Source organism: Antechinus flavipes, chromosome 1, assembly GCF_016432865.1.
Source record: "Antechinus flavipes isolate AdamAnt ecotype Samford, QLD, Australia chromosome 1, AdamAnt_v2, whole genome shotgun sequence".
NCBI classification, from domain to species: Eukaryota; Metazoa; Chordata; class Mammalia; order Dasyuromorphia; family Dasyuridae; genus Antechinus; species Antechinus flavipes.
This window is the reverse complement of record NC_067398.1, coordinates 504,742,295-504,765,150: the sequence shown is the minus strand read 5'-3', so window position 1 is coordinate 504,765,150 and position 22,856 is coordinate 504,742,295. Positions and strand designations below refer to the sequence as shown.

The window sequence follows — 22,856 nt, the reverse complement described above, 5'->3', positions numbered from 1 at the left end:
CCTTCCTAAGCCTTCAGAAAGATAATGTGTCACTTTACTTTCCAGAAAGGTGGTTTAATTAGCTCATTTTGATACCTGAATTGCTTACTTTGAATTTTCCGGAGGAGGGTGGTAGCAGATGGAATGGACAAGGGACTAAGGTGAGCATACCATGACCATTCCACCAGAAGCTACGGTGCCATGTGGTACAGCACTGTGGAAGCCCCTATAGCAGAGATCACTTCTGATCCTAGGACAATTACCATAAGCCATCTCTCTGAAGGAAGGGGAGGATGGAAAATAGCAATGGAAATTGCAGTGTTCTAACCCTCATTGACCAACTCTTGTGATGCTTATGAAATATAATGTGGTTTCCTCTTTCTTGCTAACTAGAACTCCCATTAGTCTAGGGGTTAGAATAAAATATTGATCAAAATATTAAAATGTGAAGCTTGTTCTCTTTACTTACCAGCTCCACTTCAATAATGAATTTTATCTTTTTAGGTCACTTCCCAATGTGTTCAGAGGACTAACATTCTGTGACAAATTTATTGTGCATCAGAGTAAAATAAAAAAGAGAAAGAGACCAAACACTAGTGTTTATATTAGATAATCTCCTAGTCATCCCCCTCCCAATTTTTCCTCCCAGACTTTTGAATGCAATTGGATAGACTCCTGACCTTATACATATGCAATTTATGAACAAAAAAAAATGGTGGAAGGGGTTGTGTACTATTTAAGACTTATGGACTTAAAAACAAAACAAAACAAAAAACCCCAAACCTCAAAACAAACAAAGAAAATCCAGGAAATTCAAGAAGACAGTAAAGGTTTTCTCTTTACTCTTAATCCTCAATTTAGGAATGTGAATTAATAGAGGAAAGCATCTTCCTGAGGGTCACCAGCTAAATGAGTATTCAAACCAATTAGCAGTCTCAGATATTCTGAATTTTTTTCTGCTCTTGGCCTTTATTTTCTTTTTTTTTTTAAATAACTTTTTATTGATAGAACGCATGCCAGGGTAATTTTTTCCCTTTGCATTCACTTCTGTTCCGATTTTTCCCCTCCCTCCCTCCACCCCTTCCCCCAGATGGCAAGCAGTCCTTTACATGTTGAATGGGTTGCAGTATATCCTAGATACAACATATGTGTGCAGAACCGAACAGTTTTCTTGTTGCACAGGGAGAATTGAATTCAGAAGGTATAAATAACCTGGGAAGAAAAACAAAAATGCAAGCAGTTTATATTCATTTCCCAGTGTTTTTTCTCTGGGTGTAGCTGCTTCTGTCCATCTTTGATCAATTAAGGCTCTCTTTATCGAAGAGATCCACTTCCATCAGAATACATCCTCAAACAGTATCGTTGTTGAGGTATATAATGATCTCCTGGTTCTGCTCATTTCACTCAGCATCAATTTGGCCTTTATTTTCAATTACTCGGCTATGGGGGCTTCCATAGGGCTGTATCATATGGTACCGTAACTTCTAGTGGAATGGTCATGGTATCCTCACTGTAGTCCTTGAAGTTCCATCTGTTACCAACCTCTGTCTGTAATTTCACATAATAAGATCAGAAGGACATAAAAAGAAGGCACTGCAACATTCAGATAGCATTCTTATTGCATATGAGTTTTTGATCTTTTTGTGTCCTGGACCTCTTTTGCAATCTGATGAAACCTATGGGACCCTTGTAAGAACAAATTTTTAGAAATCATAATGGAAAATAATGTTAAATTTTAGTGAGAGATTGGGAGAAAAATTAGGTTTTTATTTTCACTAATCTAGATTTATAGACCACCAGAAATTTGCCCATGGGATCCCTCTAGTCTGTAGATTCCATGTTAAGAACGCCTGTTTTAGCCGAGTATATACTTTTGATTGTGATCCTAGATGAGGGGTAATGAACTTCCTGGGCCAGGATCATCAAAAATTGCTTTGTCAATCTCTGTTTCAGTGAATCATTTTGGACCAGAGGAAATATGATTCACTGAAATAACAGGGCAACCAGGGTACCAGCTGCCTAAGGCTGATGAAAAAGGGTCATATTTGTGGCAGTATAACCAGCTACTAAGAGAAATCACTTATTTCTACCAAGAATAGTATAAACGGAGTTCAGGGTCCCATACAAGCTCCAGGGGGGCTGAGATCCCATTGTTAAATTTTTAGCTTAAGCATTCAAAACTGGAAAATCAGTGTATGCTATAAACCAGAGCTTGATATATTGTTTTGTTGACTGTCTAGACTTCAGAAAGTGATGGACAATGTTAGCAACATAGAATAAATTGAAAAGTACATCGGGTGTACATATCCCCTCTGCATTTTTTCCTTTTCTTCCTTCTCCCCCTCTTCTTCCTCTTCCTCGTTTATATAGCACTTTAACAAAATCAGATAATTGTGCTCTACTGGGCATAAATGTTCCTAGAAAGCACCTTGCTTTGCAAAGAATTGCACAGTAAAATACATTATTGGTGGAACTGTAAATACATCCAGCCATTCTGGAGCACGATTGGGAACTATGCTCAAAAAGTTATCAAACTGTGCATACCCTTTGATCTAGCAGTGTTACTACTGGGCTTATATCCCAAGGAAATCTTAAAGAAGGGAAAAGGACCTATGTGCAAGAATGTTTGTGGCAGCCCTCTTTGTAGTGGCCAGAAACTGGAAACTGAGTGATACCCATCAGTTGGAGAATGGCTGAATAAATTGTGGTATATGAATGTTATGGAATATTATTGTTTTGTAAGAAATGACCAACAGAATGAATAAAGAAAGGCTTGGAGAGACTTACATGAAATGATGCTGAGTGAAATGAGCAGAACCAGTAGATCATTTTATACACTTCAACAATAATAATACTATATGATGATCAATTCTGATGGAATTGACGGCCCTCTTCAACAATAAGATGAACCAAATTAGTTACAATAGAGCAGTAATGAATTGAACCAGCTACACCCAGTGAAAGAACTCTGGAAGATGACTATGAACCCCTACGTAGCATTTCCAATTTTTCTGTTTTTGTCCGCCTGGATTTTTGACTTCCTTCACAGCTTAATTGTACATTATTTCAAAGTCCGATTCTTCTTGTGCATCAAAATAATTGTATGGATATGTATATATATTGTATTTAACATATACTTTAACATATTATGTATTGGTCTACTTGTCATCTGGGGGAAGGGATGGGAGAAGGAGGGGAAAAATTGGAACAGAAGGTTTTGCAATTGTCAATGCTGAAAAATTACCCAGAATTTATAGGGAAATGGGGTTATGGACTAAACCTTTTAGACAGGGACACATAAAAAAGATAGAAATCTAGTAAAAAAAATGATTGATAGTACAGTTTTCTACATGTATAAGGGCACTAGCTGGGCTGAGCAGTTTGAGCAAATGATGGTCATGGTGGAAGAATATGGGAATGAGAGTGTGGCATAAACCAGCTTTTCTCCCCTCACAGTTCCTACTGCACCAAAAGATATAGAATAAATAAAGTGCTTTACTTTGATTAAAAACCAAAAGTTAACTTGTACAAATGGATGTCTGAAGGGTTATAGGTATGAGCTGTCATGAAGTTGGTAATTTTCTGAGTTTTTTCATCCTCGTGGAAGCAACTGGGCAGAAGTAAACTCAAAACTTGAGTTATGCTCAGAATGCTCAGAATAAATTCATGTTCTTGAAATACATAATATAGCAGAATTATATGCATTATCTCAGTTGGCTTTCACAACAACCCTTTGAGATAAGTATTACTCGTCTTCATTTTACAGATGAGGCAAACTGAGACTATTGCTCTTTTTCAATTGTATCAGATTCTTCATGCTAACATTTGGAGTTTTTCTTGGCAGAGATACTGGAGTGATTTGCTATTTCCTTTTCTAGCTCATTTTACAAATTAGGTAACAAATGGGGTTAAGTGATCAGATCACACAACTAGTCTAAGGCCATATTTGAACTCTGGAAGATGAGTCTTCTTAACTCTGCACCGAGTTCTCTATCCACTGTACCACCTAGCCACCCCAAGTGTGGCTAAGAGAGTTTAAATTTAAATTTGTCCATGGTTATATAAGAATATGATGTCTTGAGGAAGGATTTGATCTCATCTTCCTAACTCGAAGCCCAGCCCACAATACACAGTCCACCTGTCTACCTTAATAAAAAAATAACCTCATGTTTTTTAACTTGCTTAATCATCTCTGGCAACTGTACTGTTTGTTATGATTCAAGTCCCAGTGTTTTAAAAAAAAATTACCAGAAGGAGAATTATTTAAACAACATTTAAAATATGTGATGCTGGGGAAATTTTCTTTTGGCAATGTTTTCATGTGTCACTTTTTAGAAAGCCACTGTATTCAAAATGTCATCTCCAGTAGGATATGTTTATTATGGCAGAATTTCCTTAAGTTACTCTAATGTTAAGTATGTATCATCTCTTAAGAATCTTAGCAAATTTTTTTAAGGATGAATGTGACTTCTCCATTCAATAGAAAAAATAATTGTCATGAATCTCTTCCTAAGGAGTTGGCCATAATGGACTTCATTTATTAAATGCCAGTGCCTTCAAGCACTGGGGGTTGAAAGACAAAAAGCTGTCCCTGAAAAGACAAAAAGCTTATATTTTCTGAGGAAGATGTGGTATGTAAACAGATTTTTAAAAATGCACCATCATTTGAGGAGAGAGAGAAAAAAACACATCTTTGTTGAGGAGTGATGGTGAAGAAAGGAGTATCATGAAAATCTTCTGGCATTTGAGCTGAATCTTAAAATAGGCTACACAATTATACAATTTTGAGGTAAGGAGAGGGTATAGGAGACAGCCTGGATAAAGTCACTAAGATTATAGAATAAAAAATAATTTAGTTTTTCAGGAGAGCACATAAAATACATTAAATACTATGAAATAAATATAAAATTAAAATAGATAAATGTTTTCTATGAGGAAAATCTCATAGGTACTTTAGTTAACTATATTCCCTTGAATAGAGTCTAAGTTAAGTTGCCTAAAAAAATTCTCAAAGTATAATTGTCAGTCTGAGTTAGGACCATTACCTATAAACAATCCCAGCTTCCAGATTTCCTACCCACATAAATCTTTTTCTTTCTTGCTACCATACTCTAGGTAATAAGAATTGGGGCTTCTTGTACCTTTGTTTTTAGATAGTGTGCTTTGCAGAAGTGATTTCTGAATGGGTTTTTCTCCCCAGTGATACTTTCTGATGCAGATTTGCATGTTTTTCTAGGGCTTTTGTCATTAAAAGGGAGTTGTAATCTTTGCTTCAGATAATGTGAGTTCAAATTCTGAGGAGCTTTGAGAATTTGGGATCTCTGCCCTTGTTGAAATTCCCAGTGAGCCTTGCTATAATCCTTATCCGGGCAAATTGTGTGTAATATGTTTTTCTTTGCCCCAGTAAAGTCCTAGAGATGCCAGTGTTCTAGGGTAATAATATCAAACTGAAATAGAATTTGGGGGGAGGGCATGAAACTGTATATAAAGCATCACATATATTGACTTAGAAAACCAAATATTTGTTATATCTATGTTCTATAGTATTTATATTTTTTGTTTAGTCTGTTAAATATTTCCCAATTTCATTTTGATCTGAGACAGGTTTCATTTCCTGTAGATCAAGTGTTTGACACTTCTTCTCCAGATACCTTTCTCAAATCAGACCCACTCTGAGTGCAGAGATTCCCCAAGCTGCCTCAGTCAGTGACTATCTCTCTCTCTCTCTCTTCAGCCAGTGATACTCTGCATGGACCCATTCCTAAATGTCTGGAATACTTCCAAACCTTGCCTGCCCAGGGGGCCCTGAGAAAACTTCTCATTCCTTCAATCTACTAAATTCTCTCTTGATTCTAAATGCTCCAAAGTTGGTTTTTTGAACTCATTATTCTGTGAAATCACTCCAAAATTGTCAGGGATTTCTAACTTACCACATCTTATAGCCTTTTTAAAATTCTGGATCCCTTTTAACCTTTCTGCTTCTGCAGCTTTTGACATTGTGATCACCCTCTTCTCCTGGATACTCTCTAAAATCACTTGTCCAGTAGGAGCAGATGACCATCTTAAGACCACATAGATCACTGACTATGATTGCTTGTCCCATTAAGGAAAAGCCTGTCCATCACATAGTGGAGATATTCCTTGCTTTACCCAATGTGTGACCTTGATGACATATTGCTCATTTTATCTTATGCATTACATATTAATATCAGTGGAATTATTCAGTATTTGGTATAGCTGTTCTGGAATGACTGGACAGTTATCCCTATTAAATAGGAAGGAGGAGGCGTCTCAGATCACAAGAAAAAACTATTGAGGACCCACCACTCTCCTAGTCACCCAGTCTTATAGTCTTGGAATCATCCTTGACTATCTTGACATTCTCTTTTAGCTTCTTGCTGGCTACCCACTGTCATCCTTACTCATAGTGCTTCCCTCTGAGATTTTTTCCAGTGTATCTTATTTATACAATTTATCCCTCCCACATCATGGGGGCAGGGAGTAGAGGTGTAATGCCCCTGAAATTTCTAGGTGTAATCTAGAAATATCTACATAAAAATTTTTGTCTCTTCTTTGGTACCAGAGAAGTCTGATTTTTTTTCTTTTATAAGGTGTTATAGTACCTTATTATAAAATGTGGCTTTTTGTCATCTGCTGACTTGTGTGTCATCTGTAGCTTCTGCAAAACTCGCCCAAATTCCCATTTAATTTCTTATACTAACTTGTGATAAATCAAAATCGTGTTGGAGAAAGGAAAACTACATATTATTTGTGCATAGTTGTTGTCATGTTGCAACCCTTATCAGACGAGCATTTTTAAGAGCAGAGACTGTTGTTTGGGGGGGTTTTGTTATTTTTTTGCTTGTTGTTTTTTAGTGTGCCTGACATCTAGTAGGTGCTTAATAAATAATTTTTGTTTTTTCTTTCATTCATCTCAAAAAGGCTTTGTCACTTTAATTCTTGTCTCTTCTTCTCTTATAACATTTCTTCTATATGTCCTTTTTCATCTCACTGCTGGACTGCTGCAATTTTTGAATTGATGTCTTGATTTAATTCTCTCCCCACTCCAGTCCATCCCAACTCATTTTCCAAAGTGCTTTTCCTGATGTGCACATCTGACCATAGCATTTTTTACCTGCCTCATCCCTGGTCAATAAACTTCAGTGATCCTCTATTACCCACAAGATCAGATATAAAGTCCTCTGTTTGATGTTTGAAGATTTTTTTATAACTCAGTCTTTTTCTGCCATTTCATTCTCATATTTGATTCCCTGCCACATACTTTTCAATGACACCAGCCTTCTTGCTATCATTGTTTATATGTTACCATTAGAGGAAACTTTTTGAAAGCACAGACTACACTTTTGCCTTTAATATCTAGACTGCTAACATATATTGGATTGCTTGCCATTAACGAAGTGCTTTGTCCACATTAAATATTTAATAAATGTTTGAACTGAACTGAATTACTTAAGTAATATTATTAAGGAACTAAAGGTAGAAAAATTTGTTATATTTGCCTATACTCATGGTTGATTAAGATTGTATTTTGGAATAATAGTATAGTATGTGGTACATATCTTAAGGCCTTTCTAACTCTTGCAGAATTGGTAATTTTGATAATTGAAACCTTATCTGTATTTGTATTCATATATGTTCATATAAATTCATATGATCAATTTTACTAAAGTAAAATTTATTTCCATTGTAATTCTTTGTATCTAGCGTTTGTATACTTTAAGGCATTAATCTGAGAAGGGGGCTATAGACTTCTCTTAGACAGAGGAGTCCATGATATAGTAAAAGGTTAGGAAGCAATCTTCTAAAATGTATGGTTAACTTTTTTGTGGAAACAAAGTAGAAAAAATAGGTGTCCATTGGTTGGAAACTTTTTCTGAACTATCTTAAGTTAATGAAATGGAATAGACTTATTCAATGATGAGTATGAAGAACTTAGAGAAACATGGAAAATTTTGTGTAAACTGAAATGGTGAAATAAACAGAATCAAAAGAACTATAGACATGATGACTCTAATAACATAGACCCCTGAGTACATCATGGGGCACAGAACTCTGTTCACTTAACTAACATTTGCCCTAGTCTCCCCATTTGGAGCATTTCCCTCACAATGTTGTTGTGAAGATCAAATGAAATAATAATTGTAAAATACTTAGTAAAACACAAGTTACTTAATCTCTTTGCCTCAGTTTCCTCATCTGTAAAATGAAATTACCAGCACTAACCTTACAGGATTGTTGTGAGGCTCAAATGAAATAATTTAAAGAGTTTAGTACTGTGCCAGTACACAGTAGATGCTCTGTAAATGTTAGCTATTGTTTTTATTAGTAGTATTAATAACAAGAACATCCAAAGGAAGAATTCAATAGTTGTCACAAACAGTTGTAATAAATAACTGCTTTTGGGCCCAAAGAATGGACAATGATATTATCTCCTTTCTCTCCACAAAGAGAATACAGGAGCAGAATGTTGTATACATTGTCAGACAGTTTTTCTTCTGTTGTTTTGGATTACTTTTTGTTTGTTTGTTTGTTTGTTTGTTTATTTGGAGTTGAAGTGGGAAGAGACCCTATATTTACAAATGATCAATTATGATATAAAAAGATGAAAAATAAAAGGGTGAACAGAACTTATATATTTTGAAAGTGATTGTCATTGTCTATACATGAATTATTACAATACTTTTATGCATTTGGGGCCTATTAGGGTTTGTGTATGTGTTGTATGTTTCTACTCTAAATGACCTTTAAATTGTCATGCTTTTTTAAGGTCTTATTCCCACTTTTTCAATAACTCTTTTGATCTGTCTTGGGCCAGCTGTCATGTTTTTCTGCCCTTTCATTCATCCTCTCTGAGTTCCTTTTCAGTTTTGGAATTTGATTATAAGATATGCTATTTTGATTTTCACAAATAGTCAACTCAGCTTATTATTATTGTGTGTAAATAAGAATAAATAGCTGATGAAATCTTAGGATTTCTCTGGGGAAATAAGCTTTGGCCCATTAGTTGATGTCAGCTTGGCAGTCCTAGAAAAAATAGGGGAATTTGGAGATAGAGGACCAGGATTTTAATTCTTTCTTAGACCCCATTTTCCTTTTTATTTCATGTGTTTATCAGGCTCAAGTGAGATAATGTATATAAAGTGTTTTGTCTATTTTAAAGGGCTATATAAATGTTAACTATTATTATCATGATTTGAAGATCAATGTTTGGATTTTTTTGTAAAACTCACGGTCCCCGGGGGGTATTTTTCTCTGAATTACCACTACTTCTAGTATGTGTCCCTTAGTGTCATATTATATCTACAGGATTTCTCATTCCTATTTATTCATTGTGAATCCCACTTTTCTTGGGAAGCCAGCCCCTGTGGATATTATTTTTAACTGTTTTAATTTTGCTGTATAACAGGTACAATCCAAGTACTAGCTTTGATGGTTTGAGATTTTGCCAAGAAAATTTCAGCTGAGATGTGGTTGATTGGACCTATACATTCTTAACTGACATTTGAAGGGATTAAAAGATTTCATTTAATTTTCTGCTCTGGCTGATTATTAGGTTCCTTTCTCTCTGTGGCATTGAATGTTTAATTGTCTCTAGTTATGTAGCTGTCTTGTTTAGTTTTATTATTTCTAGGCTGAAAAGAGATACTTTTAAATATCACACACAGGTAAATAATGGAATTGAATTAAAAAAAAAAAGACTCTTCTAAATGGAATGGCATATATTCTCTATTTTATAAAACATGGAAAATCCATGTTTATCCTCATAAAATAGCCTGTATTCACATGGCATTTAAGATTTGCAAAGTACTTTACATATGTTATCTCATTTGATCCCCACAACAACCTTATGAGATGAGTCCTATCATTATCCTTCTTTTCCATAGAGTAAGAAATTAAGGCAGCTAATAAATGGCTTGCCTAAGATCACTCATTTTAATGTCTGAGGTTGAATTTGAGACCTTAACTTTCTGACCAGAATCTAGACTCTTCTTTAACTATTATATCACATTTTAAAATATATTTATTGTGTTCAAAAAACTCTCATTGAAAGGAAAAGCCAGAATGATGATATGGATGAGAGGCAGAGAAAGAAATGAAATTTGGGGGAGAATGTAAACAGACAGATTGCTTTTAATTTGTTAAGTTCTGGGACATTATTAATAATGAAAGGTGAGCCAGGCTGGGTGGTTCTAATGTCTTGTGCAATAATACTTTGCCAGAGGCATCAAATCTAAATAGTTCATTTGCATAGAAGTGCATAATAGATATCACCAGGAGCTAGTCATGATAAATTTTATTTATAGTCCATGAAATGAATGTTATTTTATTGAGTTCAGTCAGACAAGTACATCTCTCAGGGACATAAATAGCTTCTAAATTGAAGCAAATAGTTATTGGCCATGAAGAACAGACTTCTGTACATTAGAGAAAAATGAGGAAATTGGTAAGCTTGGTGACTATGTACACTGAAGCCAAGCAGCATTCTAATGAGAATTTCTTTTACAAATCAAAAGCTGATCAATTAATGACCCTCATAATCTAGTTAACAGATTGATCATGAATGTATGTCTTATTAGGAAGGACATAATGTTGTTTGATTAAGAGGGGTGCCTTTTGCTTTTCATCTACAATCAGAAGCATATCATTATTTTGATGTTTTGTTTTATAAATCACTTGGACTCATGAATTTACAAATTTTAGAACTAGAGGGAATGTAAAATAACAAGAGATAGCTTGATGAAGTGGAAATTCAGTGAATTGGGAAGCAAAAGGTCTAGGTTATCCCAATGGTGAGAAACTTCTGGCCTTGGGGCTCTGGAAGGTGATGCTTCCCTTCCCAGTTTCATTCATTCATTTATTTATTAAGATTTTGTTTTTGCCTTAATATTTTTACCTAGGCTTAATCAATGAATGAGTGCTGCCTCAGGCAAATTGAGACCTGTGGAAAGATTTCACTTAAAAAGACCAAGGTGTCAGACTGCATCCAAGGCCATTTCCAGTCATCCTGATCTGTATCTGAACCCAGCTGGTTCTAGAGGGAAAAGTGAGAGACAGGTGACTTTGACTAGTCCTCCTTCATTTAAATCCAATTCATTGCCTGTCATGGCACCTTCCTGATACCATGATCCTCTTTGAAAATGAAGGACAAAAAACAACTTCTTACTGCTCGAATTCTATAAGTTGATAATTTTGTATGCCTGCAAATGTTTTAAATATCCAAATGGCCCTTGGTAGAAAAAAGGTTCCCATATATTTTAACATATATTGCCTGCCGGCTAGAGGAGGGGGTGGGAGGGAAGGAGGGGAAAATTTGGAACAGAAGGTTTTGCAAGAGTCAGTATTGAAAAATTACCCATGCATATGTTTTATAAATAAAAAGCTATAATAAAAAAAAAGGAAAAAAGGTTCCCCTTCCTTGTCCTTGACCTATCAAAAGCTGCTACTACTGCTCTTTGAGCCTTATTTTTCTCATTCGTAAAGTGGGAAATTTTAAAAATGATCGCTAGATTTATTTTCAGTTCTGAATTCCATAATTTAAAAAATTTCCCTAATTTTATATAGGAGATGATGCTCAGAAAGTGACTTGTCCCAAGTCGATAAGTTAACCAGGATTTATTTTAAAATGTATTTTTCCATGCTAAATATATTTCCACATTAGCCACACTACAAAAGAAAACATAGACACAAAAAAACCTAAGAAAAAATAAAGTAAAAAAGTATGCTTCCACCTGTACTCACAGTTAATCAGTTTTTTCTTTGAATGTGAGTAGGACTTTTCCTATTGGGTGTTTTAGAATTATTTTAGGTCATTGTCTTAATGTGCCTAAGTTTTTCACAGTTGAACATCATTAAAGTATTGCTGTTATTGTGTAGTGTTGTTCTTTTTCTGCTCACTTCAGTTTGCACCCATTTGTATAAGTCTTACCATGTTTTTGTGAAACTATCTTGTTCATTATTTCTTATAACACAATAGTATTCCATCACAAGCATGTTGTACCACAACTTTTCTAATTCATGGCCATTCCCTCAATTCTTCGACAACACAAAAATAGCTGCTATAAATATTTTTATGCAAATAGTTCCCTTTTCCCTTTTTTTGGATGTCTTTGGGATATAGACCTAGTAGTGATAACCAGCATTTATTTGTGCCCTTTTTGAGCCTAGCACTAGGAATTCAAAGAAAGGCAAAAATGGTCCTTCTTCTCAAGATCACAAACCTTTGAAGGAGACAGTATGCAAAGAGCTAGACACAAGCAACTGTGTACAACAAGCTATATTCAGGATAAAATCTCAAACAGAAAGTGTTAAGATTAAGACAGAATGAGAAAGACTTCTTGCAAAAGGTGGTGATTTTAACTGAGACTTGAAGAAATGCAGAGGAAATTAGGAGGCAGAGATGAGGAGTATTTGGGACATGATTTGGGACATAGGTGACAGCCTAGGATAGTGACTTTTACAATAGACATTCCAATAACTTTTTTGGATGTCTATTACCAGATGTGGCTGTGTACACACATGTGTGTACATATATATACACATATGCTAATGGGAATAAGTTTGTGTGTGTATGTATATAGACACACACATATGTGTATGTGTATACACTCATTTATATAATCACATATATGCTTGTAATATACATTTATGCATGTAAGTATATATAATTATATCTCATTGTTGAAACTTTTGTTTTCATTTGTTATGTTTCAGAATGCTGTGATATACTTTTGATGACTTATACCTTTGGTGAAGACTGCCTTTGGCTGGACATCTCTAGTCATTCAGAAAATGTGAGTTTTCTCATTTGTAGGCAACATAAAGGGTTTAGACTGTGATACCTTTCCTCAAATCATTTAAGAAGAAGGGAAGCATGTTAGAAGTAATAAAAAGCATTATAGACACCGTAATGCAAATTCGTTCTACAAACAGTATACTGTGTTTTTTATGATTTGATTTTTTCTACTCCACTCTGGAGAATTAGATGTGATACTTAATCAACTAAGCAACAAAGCAAAAATTACCTCACATAACAGTTGCAATAATATTTGTCTTAGTAGTAAATTCCAGATGCATTGGGAGAATATTTCTTCTACTTATAATTGTATGGTTCTGTTTAAGATTTTATAGCTTCAATCCTTTATTGAGGACTGTAGATTTCATTGTGTAATTTTTGTCAATATGTTTATGGAAGCAATCCCTAATCACCATTTGTAAGATTTATAATTTAAAGCATGTTTAATGAATTGTAGAAAAATATTTCTTTTCTCAAATTAAATTCTCTTGTAGAGAACCACTGGTGAGGAGTGAGAAAATAACAATGAAACAGGTCCACAAAAAGAGAAAGCGCAATGTAGATTCAAAGGACCATGTAGATCTGGAGAGAGGCAGGGTAAGACCTGAATATCTGATCCCTTAATATACATGTTAACTTTGGTATGAATAGCATAATTATACATTTCTTATCTAATTATTGCTGCTGGGTTTTTAATTCACACTATATTTTTAGGACTTGATTTGAGATTAACTCTACATTTATATATTTATATTATATATACTTAATATATCTTATATTTGTATGTGTTTTATATAGTTATATAAAGAAAATTATCAATCTTTAAAAGTAAGATGACAAAATTGGGATAGGATTGGACCTGTGTTGTCACTGGTCAGACATTTTCTGCCTGATGAGGAAACTTTTTTCCACATCATTCCTACAATTTATGATATCAGAGAGTTGCCTAGAACATTGAGCAGTTAAATAACAGCACAAGGATCACATATCCAGTATAGGTTAGAAGAAGAAACTTGGGAAAATTTTATTTTAGAAGTATAAAAAATTATTTCAAAAACATGTTAGTGGAAGTTTATTTTCACTAGTGAATAGTAAGAGAAAATTGTAAGAACATCTTTTGGATCCCGAGGAGATCCTGATAAGACCATTTGGGCCAGCATTTTGAGAACAGACTGAATGATGGCTGAATATGAAAGTACATGGAGGATACCAAAATAGAGAATGGCAAAGCAGGTTTAGCAGTTGGAGGATGGGCTAATGGGGAGCAAAGATTATTGATTGTGTGTCTGCTGCTTTGATTATGCTTTCTTTTCTTTAGATGCAAATATAAACATTTGTAATATCTACTGCTGGGAACTATATTTGAGGGTCCTCTAAGTTCAAATCTAGTCTCAGACTTATTAACTGTTTAACTTTGAGCAAATTGCTTAACCTCTGTTTCCCTCAATTTCCTTATTTGTAAAATGCAGGTAATAATAGTAACTCCCTCCCAATTTTTTTTGTGAGGAGTAAATGAAATATTTGTGAAGCACTTAGCACAATGCCTAGCACATAGCAAGAATTCTGTAAATGTTAATTTTTATTATTTGTAAAGTTCTTTGCAAATCTTAAATCATGATACAGATGTAAAGTATCATAATATTTATTTAGTTAGTTAGTTATTATTTATTGAGGATCAGCTGCATATAGAGCACAGTGCTAGGTATTAAAGGAGATAAAAAGTTGGTATGACACAGCTTTAATGATCTTAGTTTATATTTTAAGTAAGAATAAGATATATACAAGAAGTCATAATGCTGAATAATATGCTATAGATATCTTTGAAAATTGCAAAATAAGTCTTGTATAAGATGTAAGCAAGAATGTTATTAAAACTAGGATGCAATTAGGGAATACTGTGGAGGAAGCAACATTTGAACTGAGCTTTGGGTTTTAAAAAGTACATGGGAATTTTGCAGATCAAGCTGGGGAAAGAGGACATAGCAAGCACTACAAATAGTGTAACCCAAAAAAGATCATGGGTCGTCAATGGAAAAGAACTGATTAAGGGGAGAGATTGAAAATATCAGAGATGGGAGATTAGTATTGAAACAAAGTATGGAAAGATGTACGAGGACATAGGATCAAGAAGAAGTGATATTAACCACAAGGAGAGTCCAGGTGAAGATAAAGAAAAATTTGGAGGTACAGGGGGAGGAATTGGGAAATTTAATTGTTAAATAATTAATAAACTTGATAAAATAGGGGTTAAAGCTGATTGCTAAGAGGGAGGAGGCAGGGAAATTATTCTAAAATAGTTTCTATAAGGAATTCAGAACAGGATCAATACAAGCTGTCTCCTGCCATGAGCCTCAGTTTCTACTTCTGTAAAATGGAAGGGATTGTATTGAAGTGGGGCATCTTTAGGAATAACCCCAAGGCTATCATTAGCATGATATATTTCTTCCCTTAGGCTATCTTGCCTTAGTTTACTTTATACAGCCAGATGCTGAGTCCAAAAATTGCTTGCTGTTAGATAAAATCCTATTGGTCACTGATTATATGGTTTCTGAAACTAATGAGCAACAATAATGAGGTGTTTAAAGTTAGTGCAGAATTGAAGAAATTTGGCTGCTCAGCACTTGACTTTGTTGATCTCCCAGGGAACTGTGGGAACTGTACCTGTGCATAATGTCAGAACCAGACAACTCCTCAACTGCATCTCCAAAACAGAAAACGAGCATATCAGTCATATGAAGCACTTGGTTTCTCTTTCCCCTATAAATTTACCTTCTTTTGGAATTTTGCCTGCTTTAATTCATGTAACAATTATAAAAAATTTTGCTCCTTGACTGGGAGATGGTTCTGAGCTTGCAAATTTTTTGAGACTTTTCACAATACCAGTTGGAACCTAACATTTTGGGGATACTCCTTGAATCCCCCAACAGTACTTTATGGCATCTAAGGTACCAGGAAAACTGGAAGAACTGGAGAAATTAGGTTTAGGTCAGCATCTTATTCCATATTCCACAATACATTCAAAATTCATAGGCAATTTGAATATTATTAATCACAGCATAAAGTTGAAAGAGAAGATAAAGATACATTTTATGGATAAGTTTGAATTATTAGCCAAACAAGAGTTAGAGGCAGTAACAAAAGATGGGGTAGATAATTTTGATTATGTGAAATTAAAAAGCTTTTGCAACAATTAAGTTAAAGTATCCAGGACAATGAAAGTGGATGCCTGTGAAAAAAAACTTTGTATCAAATATGACATATAAAGTTTTTAAGATATATAGCAAACAAGTACTGTATATTCATATATAAATATGTGCATGTTATACATATCAATCTAATCAAAAGTCATCCCCAGTAGTGGAAGAAAGGAAGGAAATCAGCATTTATCAGCCCAGTTGTAAATGTAGCTTTAGCATAAGTTCTTTAGAGTATTTTTTTGTTTGATTTTGACTTCCGGGTTCTTGCATTTATATGTTTACTATGGTATATTTTTGAAAGTTTTTTTTATATTTTTATGTGTGCTGTAATTATTTAGTCCTTTGTGTATGAATACATATAATTTTTATGGTTGGTGAGTCATTTTTAGTTGTGACCAATTCTTTGTGATCTCATATGAGATTTTCTTGACAAAGACATTGGAGTGATTTAACATTTCCTTCTCCAGCTCATTTTATAGATGAGGAAACTGAGGCAAACAGACTTAAGTTGCTTTCCCAGGATCACACAATTAGTAAGGTCTGAAGCTGTATTTGACAGGAAAGGCAAGTCTTCCTGACTCTAGGCCTGGTAATCTACCTTCCTGTAATGATAATTAGTGACTTTTATAAATTGCTTAAATATTTACAAGGTTTTCCACAACTGTTCTGATTTGATCTTTACAACAATTCAATGCCTAGATACCTGCTTAGTACTGAGAGATTCATAACACTGATATAGTGGGGCATTTGTTATATATTGTTTTCTTAATAATGATTAAGGTTGAGTCATTAATATAATTTCCCAGTACTTTTTTTTTTTTTTAGTATTATTTGATAGTTACTAAATATCCATACTGTTATAGATCTTATCTCATACTTTAAGGAAGTTTCTATGGTGACTTTATGGTTAGATGTTGCATGTATCCTTTTAATATAATTTAATCCTTAAAATATATGTATTTACTTAAAATGGCTATATATTGACTAAACTGTCATATTTTTTCTTTCATTTTTATTAAAGCTTTTTATTTTCAAAACATATGCATGGATAATTTTTCAACATTAACCCTTACAAAACCTTGTGTTCCAATTCCCCCTGCCCTTTCCTTCTAGGTGACAAGCAATCCAACATATGTTAAATATGGTAAAAATATATGCTAAATTCAATATATGCATACATATGTATATAGTTACCTTGCTGCACAAGAAAAATCAAATCAAAAAAGGAAAAAAATGGGAAAAAAGTATACAAACAACAAAAAGAATGAAAATGCTATGTTGTGATCCACATTCAGTTCCCACAGTTCTCTCTCTGGGTGTAGATGCCTCTCTTCATCACAAGATCATTGGAACTGGCCTGAATCATCTCATTGTTGAAGAAAGCCACGTTCATCAGAGTTGATCATTGTATACTCTTGTTGCTGTGTATAATGAAGTGGTGGTTCTTCTCATTTCACTTAGAATAAGTTAATATAAGTCTCTCCAGGCCTCTCTGAAATCATCCTGATAATTGTTTCTTATCGAAGAATACTATTCCATTACATTCATTTACCATAATTTATTCAGCCATTCTCCAGCTGATGGGCAACTATGCAGTTTCCAGTTTCCAGTCACCACAAAAAGGGCTGCCACAAACATTTTTGCACATCTGCGTCCCTTTCCCTCCTTTAAGATCTCTTTGGGATATAAGCCTGGTAGAAACACTGCTGGATCAAAAGGTATGCACAGTTTGATGGCCCTTTGGGCATAATTCCAAATTGCTCTCCAGAATGGCTGAATGTATTCACAATTCCATCAACAGTACATCAGTGTCCCAGTTTTCCCACATCCCCTCCAACATTCATCATTATCTTTTCCTATCATCTTAGCCAATCTGAGAGGTGTGTAGTGGTACCTTAGAGCTGTCTTAATTTATATTTCTCTAATCAGTAGTGATTTAGAGCACCTTTTCATGTAACTAGCAATAGTTTTAATTTCGTCACCTAAAAATCGTTCATATCCTTTAACTATCAAATGAAGAATGGTTTGAATCCTTATAAATTTGAGACAGTTCTCTATATATTTTAGAAATGAGACCTTCACCAGAATCTTTGAATGTAAAAGTTTTCCCAGTTTATTGCTTCCCTTCTAAACTTGTCTGCATTCGCTTTGTTTGTACAAATTTTTTTAACTTAATATAATCAAAATTATCTATTTTGTGTTCAATAATTTACTCCAGTTCTTTTTTGGCCACACATTTTTTCCTCCTCTACGGATCTGAGAGGTAAACTACCCTTTGTTCTTCTAATTTGCTTATAAGGTCACTCTATGTCTAAATTATGAACCCATTTTGACTTTATCTTGGTATACAGTGTTAGGTGTGAGTGAATGTCTAGTTTCTGCCATCGTGATTTTCAATTTTCCCAGAAGTTTTTGTCAAATATAAACTGTCATCTTACCTTTGCTTCTCCCCTAAATAACACAGTATTAAGTTTCATCTGCTTTATTAATATTTTCTTCATCACATACTAAGTCTGGACAATTGACAAAATAATAAAATTAAGGCTTGATTTGCAGCATTTGCTGATATCCAAGATGTAAATGTTTTCAAAATTTAGTTATTCAGCTATCCACTATGTCTTGAACTACTCACGTGCCATAAGAAATGATGAATATTAGGAGTACCAGAGACTCATCTAAACCATTATAAATACCTATTCAGGAAAACAATGTAAATAATGACTCCAACATTATAAGAGGAAATAACAATGAAGTACCTGAACCTGAATGCTGTGAAATTGTAATGACCAAGCTTGGTCCCCCCAAAATGAGAATTTATTTCCATCCCTTCTGCTATAGGTCAGGAAATTTCAGGAAAAACTGCTTTTGATATCAAATTTTGTTGATAGGCCACTTTGTCTGAACTGATTTTTCCTGTCTCTATTTTTATCCTTTGTTCTAACAGCTGACTTTTGGGATGAAAAGGGAAGAAGGTTATATTGGTAAATTTAAATATAAAAACAAATATATCAAGAATTAAAAATCAACAAAAATATCAGCATTATTTAATAATTTAGTTTCAAGTTGCATTTTATTATGGGGATTATTGAATCTGTTTTCAGTGTGTTTTATTTAAATGTTCATTAAGCCTATCACTATCTGAAGCATTGATAACAGATATTTTAACATATCAAGAAGCATTTATTAAGCATTCACTCTGTACCAGGAATTGTATTAATTTCTGGGCATACAAAAAAGCAAAAATCCAGCATTTTACTGGGGAAATCTTCTAATCTTTGGGAAGATTCTCTTCTCAGGGAGTTAAAAGCACAAACAAGTTTTAATTTCCAAGGCAGTGACTTGAAATTGGCAAATAGGCATAAAATGCTTTAAATCCTTTTATTTTCTTTCATCTGATTTGAATTTATTACCAGTGAAATGTAGTAGCTGAATAATTAGAAAAAATTATTCCTTTACAATAAAAGAACATGATGAAGTATTGATAACTAAAGGAAGATAACATTAAGCCTTTCATATTATTTTCCTTGTTTGTTAATCCTCTCTCAAATAGTGGGATTGTAAATCAGTGAATGGAAATTTTAATGGAGAGAATTTGTATTTACCTTGATTTTATTTTCTGGTACTTTATTATGCAAATAATTTTCACCTTTCCCATATTTTTCTTACAGAGGAGGATGCTGAGATTTGTTTTTAATTATGAAATCTAACTGTTTCATCCTTTATTATTTGATTGCACTTCTTCCTTATTAACCTCTAGGTGTTATACCTATTTGGTAGAATTTGCAAAAGACTAAATCCTCATATTTTTTTTTCTCTTTTAAAATGATTCTTTTGAAAATTAATTACACCTAGTATTTATGACATGTAGATATATAAAATAAGCAGTTATCTATTCAAATTTTATAAAATTATCCAACAGTTGTACTATATTCCTGCAGATAAAAGATCCTGCAGGTCTAACATAAAAATCTTTTAAGAGCCTTCTTTGTGCAAAGTATTCTGTAAGAGGATATATAAATATGAATTAAGGCACAATCCTCTGATTTCACCATCTAGTTTTCTTTAAATTTGTTTTTATAAGGTGCTTTGTAAACTTCCAAGTACTATTTATATAAATATAATATAAGTTAGAAATGAAAAAGAGATGAGTTCCAAATAAAATTTGAAAATTTTAAAGTGGTTGAGATCATTGTTTAGAAGGGAAAGCTTCTAGCTATTTAACTTTCTTGGGAGGAGGATTGCAACAGACAGGAGAGAGAGAGTAGAAGAGGTAGGTATTCATTGCAGGTATTAAAGATGAAATGAACAAAGATGCTGGGGAAAAAGGCAGGACAAAGTTAGGGAACAAAGAGTGAATTGTGTATGTATAGAGAGTAGAACTGGGGAGGTAGCTTGGAGCTAAACAGCAAAGTGCCTTGAGTGCAGACAGGAATTTTACTATTTTATTATATAGTTGGCAATTGTCGAATATTCTTGGGATAGGGCAATAGTACAATAAAAGCTATTCAATAAGCAACAGCAAGGATGCTTTCAACATTGAGAGATGACAGGGCATTTGTTTGTATATTATATTATATTACATATAATGTTAATTATATACATATATTATAATGGTCTGTGACCTATTATGAAGGATTGAACTAGGGTAATAACATTGATCACACATACAAAGGGTGATAGAAAGGAAATAGAAGTTATTGTGTCACTTCAGTTTTATCTGACTCTTCATGACCCCATTTGAGCTTATCTTAGCAAAGATATTTGAGTGGTTTGCATTTCCTTCTCTAAACTATTTTTACAGCTGTGAAGCTAAGACAAACAGGGTTCAGTGGTTTGTCCAACATGACACAGTCTCCTGACCTATAGCAGGAGGGATGGAGATACATCCTCATTTTTAGTGACCAAGCATTTAGGTTCAGGTATTTTATTGCTCTTTTCTCTTACAGTGTTGGAGTCATTATTTATATTGTTTTCCTGAATTCGTTTTTATAAGGATTTACATGATTCTCTGTACCTCCTCATAGTCATTATTTCTTTTAGCATGTAAGTAAAGTAGTTCTTGGTATTAAACTAGCTCATAATTGGAGAGTTGAATAACTAATCAGTAAAATTTGGCAACTAATCGGATGTTTGAGGTAAAGGACAAGGCGAAGAATAAAAGATAATTGAAACCTTTTTGGACTTGTTAAGTTTAAAATGTTAGTGTGAATAGCTAGATACCTAATATCTTAATTTTTTTATTGTTGTTTTTGTTTATTTGTTAAATACCATCACTCTTCTAGTTATCCAGACTTGGAATCATCTTTGGCCCTTCCTTCTTCATCTTCTCACATCTCACAATTTGTGAAGTCATGTCCATTTTATTTTCAAGATACTTCTTTCTTACTCCCATGACATAGCCCACATTCCATTCCCTTTTTAGCAGTTGCCTAGATTCTTTTAATAGTCTCTTAAATTCTTCCTTCATGTTGGTGTCAAAGTAGTTTTCTTAGTGTACAGCTGTAAGTAGTGTATCATGTTAGAAAGAAAACTCAATTTGAAGTTAGAAACTCCACATTCAAATTCCAGTTCAGCTACTTGCTAACTCTGTAACCTTACACAATTCATTCTCTCTTTCTGGGTCCTGTTTTTCTCTTTTGTAAATTGAGTAAGAGAATGAGACTATATGAAATTTGTGTAGACTTAAGGTTACTTTTAAATCCTCATTAAAAAAAAATCCTTTATTGCCTATTTCCTGCAAGAAAAAATAGAAGTTTTTAAATCTGGTATTTAAGACTCACCACAGTTGATCTCTTCTTTACTTTTCCAACCTTATTGCATAGTGGTTCTTTTCATACATTCTTTACTTTAGTCAAACTGAAAAAGAGATCAGGCTATTTAATTTTGTCCTGTGCTTTCCTGCCTCTTTGCTCTCATGCATTTCTGTATCAAACTCCTCCAATATCCTATCTTTTTAGAAGTCTTTCAAAGCCCAGTGCCAGTCCTGGAACTAGAAGTGAATCCTCCTTCCACTGTTTCTGCACTTATTTTAACTTATATACACATTGGTATATGTTTCTGCTTCTAATTATTAGATTATAAACTCCTTAAAATGAGGGACTACCTTGTTTTCCAGCTTTGTATCCCAGGGTATACTGTAGTAAATGTTTAATAAGATATCTGCCAAAGGGAATTGTAGTTTAAATTCAGGAGACATTTTTTTTCAAGGCAGTAAAATCTACTAATTGAATTTGAATGAATTGAATATTTATTAATATGAATCAGACATTGCCAGTTCATTAACCTAGTCAGATATTTGATGTAGTAGATAGAGTAAAGGAATTAGGAAAAAATCTGAATTCAAATCTAGCCTTACACTAGCCGTGTGACTCTGACCAATTCATTTAACCTCACTAGCTATGTGACTCTGACCAAGTCATTTAACCTCTCTGCCAGACTCAGTTTTCTTTTCTATAAAATGGAGATAATAGTATCACCTAAATTCTAGGACGGTTTTAAGGATTGAGTTAGATAATACTTGTAAATCACTTTAACTTTAAAATCATGTGTGTGTGTGTGTGTGTGTGTATGTGTGTATGTATGTACAAACGTATACATCTATAAATAGAGTTGTGTGTATATATATGTATAAGTTTGATAACTGTCTATATAAATACATTTTTTATTTATTTACACATAATATATATCTAAATAATTTAATTTACAATTTAATGTTATAATATGTAATAAATATATAATATATATATGTGAATATATATTAAAAAGTTCTCTTATAACAATATATAAATGGTATTTTATTTTTTAATTTTTTTTACATTTTACATTATTTTACATTTTACGTGTATTTTCCAGATCACACAGCTAGA

The 22,856-nt window shown here is 33.6% G+C and overlaps 1 protein-coding gene across 1 annotated transcript in view; it reads left to right on the top strand.

Annotated features, from left to right (window-relative positions):
• L3MBTL4 (L3MBTL histone methyl-lysine binding protein 4) overlaps window positions 1–22,856 on the top strand; it is a 503,358-nt gene that overhangs the window by 123,054 nt on the left and 357,448 nt on the right. The window contains exons 2-3 of the mRNA XM_051970424.1: window positions 12,712–12,791; window positions 13,288–13,390. Of these exons, the coding sequence (XP_051826384.1) occupies window positions 13,319–13,390 (72 nt within the window). The 5' untranslated portion in view covers window positions 12,712–12,791; window positions 13,288–13,318. The remainder of the gene's footprint in view (window positions 1–12,711; window positions 12,792–13,287; window positions 13,391–22,856) is intronic.